This window comes from Antrostomus carolinensis, unplaced genomic scaffold (assembly GCF_000700745.2).
Source record: "Antrostomus carolinensis isolate BGI_N321 unplaced genomic scaffold, ASM70074v2 scaffold8891, whole genome shotgun sequence".
NCBI lineage: Eukaryota > Metazoa > Chordata > Aves > Caprimulgiformes > Caprimulgidae > Antrostomus > Antrostomus carolinensis.
The window spans coordinates 15,402-29,066 of record NW_010294775.1 but is presented as its reverse complement, the minus strand read 5'-3'; the positions used below and the strand labels follow the sequence as shown (position 1 = coordinate 29,066).

The 13,665-nt window shown below is 37.1% G+C and overlaps 1 protein-coding gene across 1 annotated transcript in view; it reads right to left on the bottom strand.

Moving 5' to 3' along the window:
• Positions 1-13,665, bottom strand: part of CDH12 (cadherin 12) — a 72,977-nt gene that overhangs the window by 44,792 nt on the left and 14,520 nt on the right. The window contains exon 3 of the mRNA XM_010177743.2: positions 6,157-6,344. Within this exon, the coding sequence (XP_010176045.2) occupies positions 6,157-6,344 (188 nt within the window). The remainder of the gene's footprint in view (positions 1-6,156; positions 6,345-13,665) is intronic.

Below are 13,665 nucleotides of genomic sequence, written 5' to 3'. Positions count from 1 at the left end.
TATAAGTGAGGCTAAAATGCAGCTGAAACATCTGTGGAAAGATGGGAAATGTTGCAAATGGTAAACCTAGGATTTAATTTCAAAGAGAAAAATATTTTGTACAACATATATCATGCACCAAAAGACTATGGTTTCAATGCATTGTGTTTGTGGGGAATCCATGTTACAATCTCCTGATCACTTCTGGTCTTCCCAGGACTTGGGAGTGGTGGTAGATGAGAAGCTCAACATGAGCCGGCAATGTGCTCTTGCAGCCCAGAAGGCCAACCATATCCTGGGCTGCATCAGAAGACGTGTGGCCAGCAGGTCGAGGGAGGTGATTCTCCCCCTCTACTCCACTCTCATAAGGCCCCACCTGGAGTACTGCATCCAGTTCTGGAGCCCCCAACACAAGAAAGAAACGGACCTGTTAGAACAAGTCCAGAGGAGGCCACGAGGATGATCCGAGGGCTGGAGCACCTCTCCTATGAGGACAGACTGAGAGAGTTGGGGCTGTTCAGCCTGGAAAAGAGAAGACTCTGGGGAGATCTTATATTTACCTTCCAGTACCTGAAGGAGCCTACAAGAAAGCTGGGGAGGGACTTTTCATCAGGGCAGTTAACGACAGAACGAGGGGAAATGGCTTTAAACTGGAAGAGGGGAGGTTTAGATTAGATATTAGGAAGAAATTATTTCCTGTGAGGGTGCTGAGACACTGGAACAGGTTGCCCAGAGAAGTTGTGGATGCCCATGATTCTATGATTGTATAAGCCATACAGAAAGCTATTGACAGTCTCAAATTTTGTCATTTGACTGATATGCCTGGAGTCTGCCTGAAAATAGAAGAACTGAATGTCTGCCTAACTCTCAGGCAAAACTTTTTTGATTTTTAGTTTTAAAGACGTTAAAATAGCATTTCTTTGTTGTTGGGTTTTTTTTGTTTTTGTTTTTTTTTAGTAGATGTCACTGAAAACCGTGAAGGAAAAGAGTAGTCCACACAATATTTCAGCTGCCTTTTTTATTTGGTTTAAAATATATTTTGCTGTTATGTAATAAATATCTGGCAGTGCTTAGTTCTATTTTCATTTAACATCTGGAATGCTGATAAGGAAACAAACATAGCAGAATGTTTGATTCTTACAGAAAAAAACTGTAAGATTATTGAAACATCTTTCAGTTAAACAGATTTTAATGTAATGACTTCATAGAGGTATTGGGGTTTTTTTAAATAACCAATAGAAATATTTATTCCTTCTATGAAAATTATTACATTCAGAAAGCTGTTTGAATAATGCTGTTATGTTACAAAAATTACGAGTTTTTCCACAGTAAACAGCCTTTTTGCTAATCTTAAGGCAACGTCTTATTAACTGTGAACTATTCAACAATTAGAGGGGTATTTCTAATTGATATTCTAAGTATTAGTGACAGAATAGATGTATTTGGCCTCCCCTACCAATTCTTATCTGCTTTTTGATGTGTTGTTACAAGCTGCTCTGTATAGTTGCATAGTAAAATACTATCAGCATATACACAGCTGTGTACAGCAAAGGCATTCTACAAATCCCAAAATCAAATAACACATACTGACAAATCACTTCATCTTGCAGCTCTAGAAGTACCATGAACAAGCTTATTTAGTATGACTAGGAAAGCACATAAACAGCTCTGTGTTAGAAATAAATATATTTTGAAATACTACTGTTTCCCTATTCAAGGTAGAAGGTAAGAAATGCTACTATATAGATGTATCTGTATCTGAATTTATATATTATATAGATAGAAGACAGATGGGGAGAGAGAGAGAATTAAAGAACTGAAAGGAAAAGAAATGGGCTGAAAGATATGATGGATTCTGATGAGAAGCATGGCAAGGGTGCTGTGAAGGGTGGGAAAAGAACTATCCTGTCAGTTTACTCCTGCCTAAAGAGGCAGGACCAGAAACTCCAGAAATTTCTGCTTTTTATCCACACATGAGAGATACAAAAGTACTGCTTGTGATCAGGCTTTCATGATCCACACCAACAATAACAGAAATTTGGGATGAGAAACAGAATTTTGGATGAGGCTGTAAGTCCCAGGACATACAGAAATTTATGGACAGTAGCATTGGGTTGAGAGGAGGCACATACTAACTCGGGCTTGCCTCCATACTAGCATTGTGCAATTGTAGAACAACTCTATGTCATGTGTGCTCATCTCAAATCCTGGCAACAATTTCCCCTTGAAGATGGGTTGAATGTCTGTATGTTCTATGAAACACATCCATCAGACTATTTGCTGTGCATTAACATGTTTCAGTAACTTCACTTCTGCACTGGATTTTAAATAGTATAAGGAAATAATTGGTTTTATAGAGAAGGTTGATTTATTAAAGCAAGCTCCAGGTCAACCAGGAACATTCATTAACTACAGAGATGAGAAGGCACAGTAAAAAATGAGATCTGTAGGCAAATCTACAGCAAGTGCTATAGATTTGACCAAATCTGAAGTGAGTGTTTCAAGATTTGATAAGAAGTGGGCAAAATACATGTATGTTCTGTATCTGGAGAAGGCGAGAACCTGACCAATGTCAAGGGTTCACCTATATGCTGCTCTCAAGCATCTTACTTGTTTCTGCAGGTGCCTTTCACTGTTCCAGGAAGAAACAAACCCGACAGCCAGAATTTCAAACTGCAGATACTAAAGATCTCCCCTTGCTCTTCCTCTCTCTTCCTGTCATTTTTCTCTGTGGGTACCTAGGTTACCTCTTTCTGCCTGTACTGAAGGACTTAATATCGCCTGCTCTTCCTCCTCAAAATGTAAAGCCACAATTCCCACTCACAAAAACCCATGAGTTATGATTATAGGCAGATAGTGCCTGTGCATACATACATCTGCAGAGGGTATTCCCTGCCCCTGGAGAATGAAGGGGTGGGATGAGGTGAGTAGTCTGTTCAGTCTTGATAGCAAAGCAAGTAGTAGTAGTAATGCAGTTCTGGCTGAGGGACACCAGGAGTCTTCCCTATGCTCACTCTTATGGTGTACAGATGTTATCTGACTGTGCTTACATTATAGCAATCAGGATTTTTTTTTTCTTTTTTTTTTTTTTTCAGGAAAAATAAAAGCAAATTTATAAATGGTTTTGAAATGACTTAGCAGTGAATTACCACACCACTTGCAGTATCAGAATATGCTATGATACAGAAAAAAAAGTGCAAACCTGTTTTTACAGTGCAAGACACATTTTATTAGTGGCTTTGACTGTTTATAATTCATAATTGAAAGTGTTGGTCCTGTTCATTCACTAGCTTTGATTTAAAGAAGGATTGAAATGCATACCTAACTTAAATATTTACATAATCCCACAAGGTTTAATCAGTGTTTTGAACACTATGCAATGTGAAATTGCTTCTGTATAGGCAAATGAATAGTGCTGTTGTGGGCTTGTACAGTATGGGTAGCATATATTTTAATAGGTGTCAATAGAATTGTAAATGTCCAGCACTTCTCAAAATCTGAAAACTGCAACCCATGAAAATACTATTACAAGTGTAGAGGCAATGAAAAGACAACTGAGTTAACAGTATCTTTAAGAATCCAGATTGCTCCTGTTTAACTTGGGATCCAGCAAGGAACTTAAATGGATGGATTTTGGATGATTCCAAAATGTCTTAAAACACTTGGATCATTTAAAGCTCAGTGAGTGGTGCCTTTTCCCTGAGAAAAGTTTTGGGAAGGGCAATATATAGGGTCTGTATAAAGGCATTTGCTAGAGGACCAGCGTGTTGTGTTTATCTTCTTTACACACTCCTGCACAGAACCAAGCTGGCATTCCCTGTCCTTCACAGCCTGTCACTGTCCCCAGGCTCACTGTGAAGAGTAAGATTAAGAAGGGATTGGGACCAAATTTTCCCCCCTCCTGTTACACAGAATGTTAGGGATCGGAAGGGACCTCGAAAGATCATCTAGTCCAATCCCCCTGCCGGAGCAGGAACACCAAGATGAGATCACACAGGAAAGCATCCAGGCAGGTCTTGAATGTCTCCAGAGAAGGAGACTCCACAGCCTCCCTGGACAGCCTGTTCCAGTGCTCCGTCACCCTCACACTAAAGTTTCTTCTCAAGTTTAAGTAGAACCTCCTGTGTTCCAGCTTACACCCATTGCCCCTTGTCCTACCATTTGGCATCACTGAGAAGAGCCTGGCTCCATCCTCCTGACATTCACTCTTAACATATTTATAAACATTAATAAGGTCACCCCTCAGTCTCCTCTTCTCCAAGCTAAAGAGACCCAGCTCCCTCAGCCTTTCCTCATAAGGGAGATGCTCCATGTTCATGCTCATGTTCAATGACAGAGATCTACCATTTACATTGGGCAGCATCAACTGATGTTCTGCTATAGTAGAAGTGTCCTAAAATTTCGGATATGTCATATCTTAATACTGAAAAGACTGAATAAATGCAGCAAAATGACCAACTCTGAAGTACTTTGCCTGTGCTCATCCTAAGATAATTGTATCAGGCAAATTCATATATGGATGCTCTTCACTGGTAAAAAATATTATATGTATGCTGCTTGAATCTGCAGTGCCAGTTTGAATGTTTTGCCTATATAGCCTAATAGATACACTTAACCATAAGTATGGAAAAATTCCATTGCTGTGTATAAAAACAAGCAGCACATCTGAGGTTTAGGATTAATCCAGGAAGAAGTGAATCCTAGCAAAAATCTACTCTTGATGCTCATACATTCATTTTCCAATGGTTCCCTCTCACTGTTGTTTTCGACTGCTACTACACATGGAAAGGCATGCAGCTAGCCTGACAGTTCCAGATAGAATTATTTTTGAGTCATCTGCATAGAGGCAAAAAGGTGATCAGAAGGATTTTTAAAAATGAGACAAAGTTTAAAAATTCACATAAGGATTCAAAGTACATTCAAACTTTTAGTCAGAAAATAAAGGGATCTGTAAAGACTGGAGTTTATGTCTCACTGAGAAGTAAATTCACATGAGTATTGTAGCTTCCATTTTATGTCACTAGAACTAGCAAAAGAATAAGTGATTTGACATCATCTGTTCCTTTATTGAACCCATGGATAATTTATTATTTCCCAGGTCAAGAGGTTGAAGCCAAGAATTTCATTGTTAGAATGAGTATAATGCAAATATAGATCCATGGTCAGAGCCAGGGGAGGTTTAAGCACTTAAATTCCAACTTTTATTGGAACTAAAGCTTCTCTTTTCCTAAAGCTTTTCTTAATACACATAGCCAGAACCCTTTCATTTCCACTTCCTTGCGAAGTGTTCAGCTCATAGGTGTGCTTGTTTGACAAAAATTACACCTACAAATATAGGCTGTCTACAAAACATAATCTGGCCTTTCAAAATGAGCTGGTGGTTTAGATTCCTTCTTAGTAAACAAGTTGACCATTGGTGTATGTGTACATGCCTGGACTCAGAAGACAACCATTGGTTAAAATGTGACTGTCACTGTTTTGGATCTCTCCTGCTGAGTGCTTTAAGCACTGCATTCCAAATAAAGCTTGTGCTTTCCATTTTAGAAATTAATAAATTCAGTAATCTTGAACTTATTCTAGTACACTGAAGCAACATCAACAGCTCAGACTCAGTGTTCTTCCTTATATGAATATCTGGTAACTAGCTATTTGGGACACTATTAGGAGACTGGAAGCAGGACATGCAGTTTTGCAACCACTTGGGACTGCTCTACCCTGAGTAAAAACTATGTTCACCACAGTACTGCACAACAGTTTCATTATGAATATAACAAACATAAAATGTAAATTTTCAAAATAAAACACAAGTTTAAAATGGGATATATTTCCTGAAACATAAAATATAGCTCTTTCATTCCATGCTGTGAACTGGAGCACTTTTCATATGATTTTATATGGAAAATTTCCCATAAAAGAGAAATTACACTTTTTATACAGAGATACAAATTACTTTTCTGCCACTAAAATGAATATTATTTTTGAAAAGTCTTACCTGATTGAATATGAAATGAAAGGCTAAACTCCAATTTCTTTTAAGACTAAGATCACAACCACAGATTCTAATAAAAATACAAACTACTGCGTGTTACTTATCGGCTATAATTGCGCAACATTTAATTGTCTTACTTAGTTTTGCACTTGAGCCATAGGTACATACAACCCATTGGTGCCACATACCTTTTTCAGTCTGATGACTCCTTCCTGGGTATTCTCATCTGTTGTGATGTCAAACAAGTTTCCTCCATCTCCTGGAACTATGTTGTACTCAATTTCTGCATTTTTCCCAAAATCAGGGTCCACAGCTCTGATCCTTCCAATAGCAGAACCAACATGAGAGGATTCAGGTACTTTTAAATGGAAGATACCTGTGACAAAGTGGTAAACAGTCATTCTTGAGATTTCTTGATAATTAACATATCTCTGACTAAAAACACGGAGGCTGTGCAAAAGAAACAGACTTAAATAATCTAAATAAAATTACGAGATACAAAAAAAAAAAAAAAGGACTGGAAAAAGATATGCATCTTTTACACATTACCCACTGAACATGCTAATTTCCCCTACATTTCATCCGATACAACCATAAGGACCTTAGCATCTCTGTCTCTTCAGCTATCTATCTATATTTCTATCTTTAATTTTACCCATATCATTCATTCTTTTGAATTAAACTCTACATGTAGACAGAACACTTACAAACATTTTCCTCCATCAGTGTTTAACAGTTTTTAGTACTTGATTTTTTTACTTTGTTTGAGCAAATATATCTATGTATTTCAGAGAAAAAGAATTTCCATCTGCTTCTGTAGTATTCAGTATTATAACTACATGTACAAATCGTGAGAGGGAAGATATAAGTATTTTTTACATGTTAGCCACCAGAGGGTACTCTTACTAAAAGTTCAGTGATAGATTTTTAGCTCTGCACACTTCCATTTTCAGTTTATATAATACTAGTGGTAATAAAAATTTTTAAGAATACACTGAAAATTGCACACTTTAAAAATAATCGTTACAACTGATACGTGAGGACAAAATGCTTTCATTCAGGGAAACAGGCGTGTTGAAAAAAATGCTAGACATAATAGTTAAAACAGATTTAAAAAAAGGTCCAAAGTGCTTTGAGTCAGCCATGACGTTAACAACAGCAGCAGCAGCAGGTTTATAGTTTATAAAACCATGCCCTGGCTTGTCACATGGCTGCCGAAGCACCTGCCTTTCCTGCTCAGTTGTGCCTCTGGCTGGAGTTGTTATTTTGTGCAGCTGCCAGTGAGGACCACCATGGCAGCGCTTCCAGTGGGCAGGTAGTGCTCACCTTCCTCCACAGAGCAGCCTTGCTGTCAGAACTGCCAGAAGCTTTTGGAGATGATTTCAGTGGGCCTGGGATGTTTGATTTGCTTCATCCTGGCTCTCAACAAAGCTAGCATGTCCTTGCCCCATCATTTGTTTTCCCGGGTCAGTCTTCAACAGCTCTTGCAGAGCAGCCCCTTTGGCCCAGGAAAACATCAACATGTGCACTGGCATTCTCTGTTCCCCTACATGTGAACGCATAGGAGGACATTTACACCTCGTTTTCAATAGCACAGCAGGACAGGCATCTGTGACTCACAGGAGGAGTATTATGGGGATATCTCAGAGATTTCGGCCTGGTAGTGGTTCAGTCACACTTCACAAAACAAGGCTCTGAGTTGTATATCATGAAACAGCAGGACAGATGACTCGCATCCAGCCACTGAATTAAATAGCAGACACTGTTCCCTGTCGTTATCTCTTTACAGTGCATGCTGTGTCAGCTTTTTCAGCTTTACATTATTTCCAGGTGAGGAAAAAAGTGACATTAGCACTGCTGGATTAGGAGCAAACCTACTCTTTTCTGAGCTAGTAGTTTGGGCTATGGTACCTATATAATTGTCTGTTTGAATGCTTCTGAACAAATGTGTTTTGCCTGCTTCCTCCCTCTGTCCATCTGTATGCAAATTGTATCTGAAGGCAAAACTTGCTTTATTTGTTTGGGAAAATCCCTGTAAGTAAAGTCTGCTTGTGTCAGCATCCACATTTGGACATTACCATATGTAGCTTTGTAGTACGCATTGACTGAGCTACTAAAGATTGTGTAATTACGATTTCGCCATTTTTTCCAAGGGAACATACTAAAGGAACATTTCCTTCTTCTTTTTCCAAGGGAATGTACTAAAATAAGCTTTTCTTCTTCTTGTTTCAACAACTGGAAAGGAGCACTATGATGCAAAATATTATCAAGACAAGAGTAGCCTCAACTACTTCTTAGTTGTACTTCAATGACTCTGAGTAAAGAATAAAATTTTAACATGGTACGCAGGAGACAATCACAAATCCTCCGATCATCTGATGTTACTTATATGAATGCATATGACTGAGTCTCTGCTATACAAATTACTCAGAAGAGGTGGAAGACAAGGGCTCCAAAAGGGCTTTGCCTACACTTGAACCTTATATTATGTTTCTGCAACATAGCTCTAGCCCTGATGCTCAGGTCTTTTACAGACACTTATATTGGATGACAGAAATTGTTGCTGCAGTGTTTGCTCTTTGCAGTCACAATTCTGGTGAATGTAAAATGTAGAAGCACGTGATAATGGATTTTTCCTTCTTTGCCTAGTTGATCTATTCTTAGTGACCTGAAGAGCGCTCAGATTCGTTAAAACAAGAATTTCTTTATAAAATATCATACCGGGCTGTAAAGCGTATGGGACTTAGATGAAGTCAAAGAAACACTTCATTTCTCATTTCAGATTGTTTAGGCTTTTATCAGTTTTTTTCAATGACTTGGCATTTCATCACTTCCAGAAATTCAACAGCAATAAAGATGGGGTCATTCAGATTAATTTGAAACTCTGAAGTAATCTTCAACTCTGCCAGAGTCAGATCTCTGAAGATGTAGTATATAATTACACTGCCATCGCCCTCCTCTAATGGTATTTCACTGCATACGGAAGCTGCTAATGGTGCTACTGTGACAACATACTTTCAGAATAAAATGAGTGAAAACAAATAATGTATATTGTTGCCAGCTCAGGGAAAAACTTCAAAAGAATGTAAAGGATAGCATGAAAACCTTCTTGTTTTCCCTCCAGAAAATAGTCTTTGTACAGGGGATATTTGAAATGATCAATACGTGCTGCACATGAAATGTAACAGAAATAGTTTTGCAGATTTTTATTTTTCTCTTTCTAGAAGACATTATTTCACACTGTGGACTTGCTGTGACAGTTTAGTATTATTCAGTTTTTATTGTCCATTTTGCCTGTATACACTACTACCTTCATTTGCTACAGAAATATATTGAAACAGGCCTGAGTAATAGCCTTTTACTCCCAAAGGTCCTGAAAACCTTGTTTTCTGCAGCTTCTAGGAATGATGGAGCAAGCAGCTCAGACAAATTTATGCAGCAGCTGGTTACACTGCTCCAAGAGTTCTGTCAAATTTTGTACATTGTCTCGTGTGACTTCTCTGCCTACACAAATCTTTTCTTCTACTTGCTGCTATCTTCTAAATGTTTTCTAAGTTTGCTGCTGGATTCTGTAAAGGATGAGTGATACAGGATGTAGCAAAGAAGTAAGCCCTTACTTCCTGCACATTGCACTATGCAACTGGGCTCTGCAACCAGGTACCCTTTTGCTGATTTGTCATGTATACTGCACGCATGTCAGAATATTTTCATATGTAGCAAAGCTAGTAGAAATGCATATTGCCTGGTCAAGATTTTTTACTAGGCTGTATATGGAGTTTTAAGAAAAAAAATTATATATTATTTTTAAGGCCAAAAGTCACGTGACAGTTGACATGTTTAACCCATGCAACACTTCACACTCACTTTACACTTAAAATGCAACCCAGAATCCAAAACTAGAGAAAGCCCATGATTATGTAGCATTCAGGCATTCCCTTAAAAAGCCTGTGCAGTCTTTATGTGACACAAAGTGTGTAATTTCCTTGGAGTTTCAGGTTGAGCAGCATTAATGAGGGTGATAAAAATAAATGAGTGATGATGCTGTTGAAGCTTTTAGGCTGAAATGACTGATAGAGCTTATTATTGAGCCCCAAAAATCATTCAGGAAACCAAGGTGGAGGTGAGCTAACACATAATACACGCTGTCTCTGAGTTTCTAAAACAAAGACGGTTCCAAAGCACATAGCAGGAAGAAATCACAGCTGACTAAGTGACAGGTAATCAGTCATATTGACTGAAATTCAGCACACATTTACAGTTCTTTTGACATGATTAGATTAGTTTTAGTTTTTAAGGCTCAAAAGCTTTACTGGGGTTTGATTTTTACTTACAAAGAGGGTTTTTTTAGTTTTGTTTCTCCACACTTGCATTTTACATGTACGCCACCATTTACCAAAAAGGTTTTCAATTCTGATGAGAATAAGAAATTAAAACCATCATTGCATCTCACCAGCAAAACAACCATTAAGATATAGCCCAGGTTATCATCTAAGGACTTAAGCTAAATGCATAATGGCCTTCAACCAAACAGCTCTAGATGTTATTATCCTCTGCTGTTTTTTCTTTGTCTATATTTTTTTCAGTTCTCTTCAGCAGCTGTCAAAGTATCACATTGCAGTTAATCATGACAGAATGAACCTTATAGGCAACAACACTAAAATAAAATAATTTCTTTCTCTTTGATCTAAATCTTTAATGTATTCTCAGGAACATATTAAATTGTATAAATTAAATACGTTGTTAGCTTTAATTAAGATGTTTCAGTTCTTACCCTGGCTGGGTTATAAGGGTTTTACTACAATTAATTCACTCTTAAGAATGTGGGCAAACCATTTACTTTAGGAGCTAAGCCAAGTGTTCTCAAGCATCTATATTGGAAGAATAACTTTTCTCTCCATCAACTAAGGAAATTAGGTCTCCACCTCCAGTCACACCTAAGTTGCATGCCTAAAATCACCTAAAGAAAACATGCTCAACATCTGTACTACTCAGAAGATTCCCTGTGAAGTTTTGATTTTCACATGTTCATTGGGTCCATTTTATGTAAATAGTTTTCCCTAAAATATATATTACTTTTCTTTACCATGTTGGCATAGTCTAAAGTAGAAAATTATTATTTTTAAGGATAAAAATGTGAATTCATCAAGTATAAGTGCACAATAGTCTACTGTTCTTTGTTTTAAGTTTTGGTTTTCTGTATGCAGTTTCCTTAAAATACTTATGATTTAGTGTCTGATATAGACCAAAGAATAATGATACAATAGAATGACAATTGACCTCACTTTTGTAGTCTCTTATACTTTATAACAAGTGTGATCAACTTATCAAAAGTGATGTTTATGTCTTCCAAAGTAAGTGTTTAAAGGTGACATCTGTATATAAATACTGCTCCTTTTGCAATGAAATCTGTCGGCAATGATAGATCCTTCTCTTGAGAACACTGGCAATCACATTTATAAGATCAACAAGTTTTTCATGGAAGCCACTGAGAAAAAAAATAATTGTCATGAATCCAAGAGAAAACTTGAAAGAGTTCTTCTAAAATATTTTTGTTCCTCTCTTTTTATTTTTATAGCTTTCTTTATGCAAAAAAACAACTAAACTTGTATTTTAGACTCAGAGAAAACAATATCAAAACTGCTTGGTATCTGCAGCTCCTGCTGCTGTCAGTAGGAACTTCTGGATCATTGCAAGCACTTTTTAGGCATCTAATTTAACACCTTTACTAGGAGTGAAGCACTCCTGAAAATCTGACTACAAATGTGAGTGCTGGGTATTTCTGAAAACCAGAAGCCTAAACTATTGTTGTTACAATTAGATAATTACATTCAATTTCACTTCATGTTGCAATGTAGCCTCTAAATTTTCAGAAAGCAGGACTTCCATGGTCAGAAGGAGAAAGGCTGTATTGATTTCTTGCTTGGACGAGACTCTGGCGTAAAAAGCAGATGCTGCCAGAAATGATAGTGACGCAGCGACACTGTAGTTTGTAAGTCACTTTGCAACCAATTCTCAAGGCACTGCAAGGCAACCCGTTGCTATTAAATCTGTAGCCCTAGCTACTCTTCAGTAGCAGAGTAGGTGGAGATGCATGGTGCTTTTAAGCCATCCCAAGGTTACCATGGATAATTTCACACATCCAATCTAAATACTCTCGGTGTTCTGAATGAATAATTTCTTTGCTGCTCCCTACAGAAAACACATTGGGGTGGAATGAATGTCATGATTCCTGACAAATTTTGTTGAATTTTTATTAACCATATTTGTTTGCCTTCTATACAGAAGGTAGCAGATGTAAAAAAAAAAAAAAGAAAAAAAAAGAAAAAAAAAGGAAAAAATATAATAATCTATGATGATGAAAATGATGTGTTTAATAATAATTAACTTATAAATCCTACTGTTAATGATCAGTTACCACTTAAACCTAATGACAGGGGGAAAATGAATTGGATAAGTGCAGACTAACAATAGAATTTTATTACCAACAGATAATATTTAATAATAACAATATTAATAATATTCTAACCACTATTGTGCTCATTTATGTTTCTTGGACTATTGCTTACTATGCAATCAGAGCATTACATTTTACCTAGTGACAAACTACCTATATTTTTCATTGGTTTCATGGAATAGTACCAATAAATAATAATATTCGTTTTCATGCTCTGCTTTGCAGCTGAGGGTTCAGTCTCTAGTCTCTCTCAGTTTAGAGCTTTAAAGAAGTTTTTGTTTCATTCAATCAATACTCCAAACAGACTTTTAAGAATAGCCTTTGCTAGTTATGCATTCTTGAGAAAGTCAAAAAACAATGGAAGCATAGCAGACATGAAATTTACTATACATTTAATGTTTTGAGAATCTATAGTAACTGAACATTTCTCCCTTTGGTTTATTTCTCAGGGTTTTTTTCAATATTATGCTTTAGTGCCATTGTTCAGGCTGAATCAAATGTTTCACTCATCAAGATGCTTTATGTTCAAGATCATGCAACAGTGCCAGCCACCAAAAAAAAAAAAAAAAAAGTTTCTAGGGAGCTTTTACTAAGATTATATCCAGTTTTGGGGGCAAATCAGCTCTTACTGAAAGTGCTTGAAGAATTCTAATGTGGAAAGGAATAAGAAAAAAGTAAGATAAAGTTGGTATGAGTGTAAATAGAAATAGATGTTTAATTTTTCGTTATAAATATAGATGTTGAATTTTACGTTAACTCCTTTATGTTGCACATAGACAAATATTAAAGAAACCTACTTAACTGTCAGGTGCTGTGACCCAAGGTGGCGTGCATGGCCTGGATTGCAAAGTGTAGGCTCAAAAAAGCTACAACTGTACAAAGAAACTTCATGTACCAGCTGTACTCTGCAGCCCAGAAGCTAGCCAGTATAGAATGGCCTATTTCCATGTTATTAAATTATTTTACCCACACAAAATAGGTCAGCTTCATGGGAAGTAACTGCAGAGAATAGTTCCTGATCTGTACTAATTTTCCCAAATGCCCTGAATTTGTCTGAGTGTTGGTCAAAACTGTGCCCAATGACTGCACTAAGTCTAACAGTATGAATGGTTTAAATATCCAGGAGCTTTTTCCAGTGCTCTCATGTCCTTCTTTAAGTCTTCAAAATAAAATGAGCCATTGTATACCTTCTTTTAGCCTATGTAAATATGTCTATTATTGCACTGAGTAAGTAGTGGTGTAG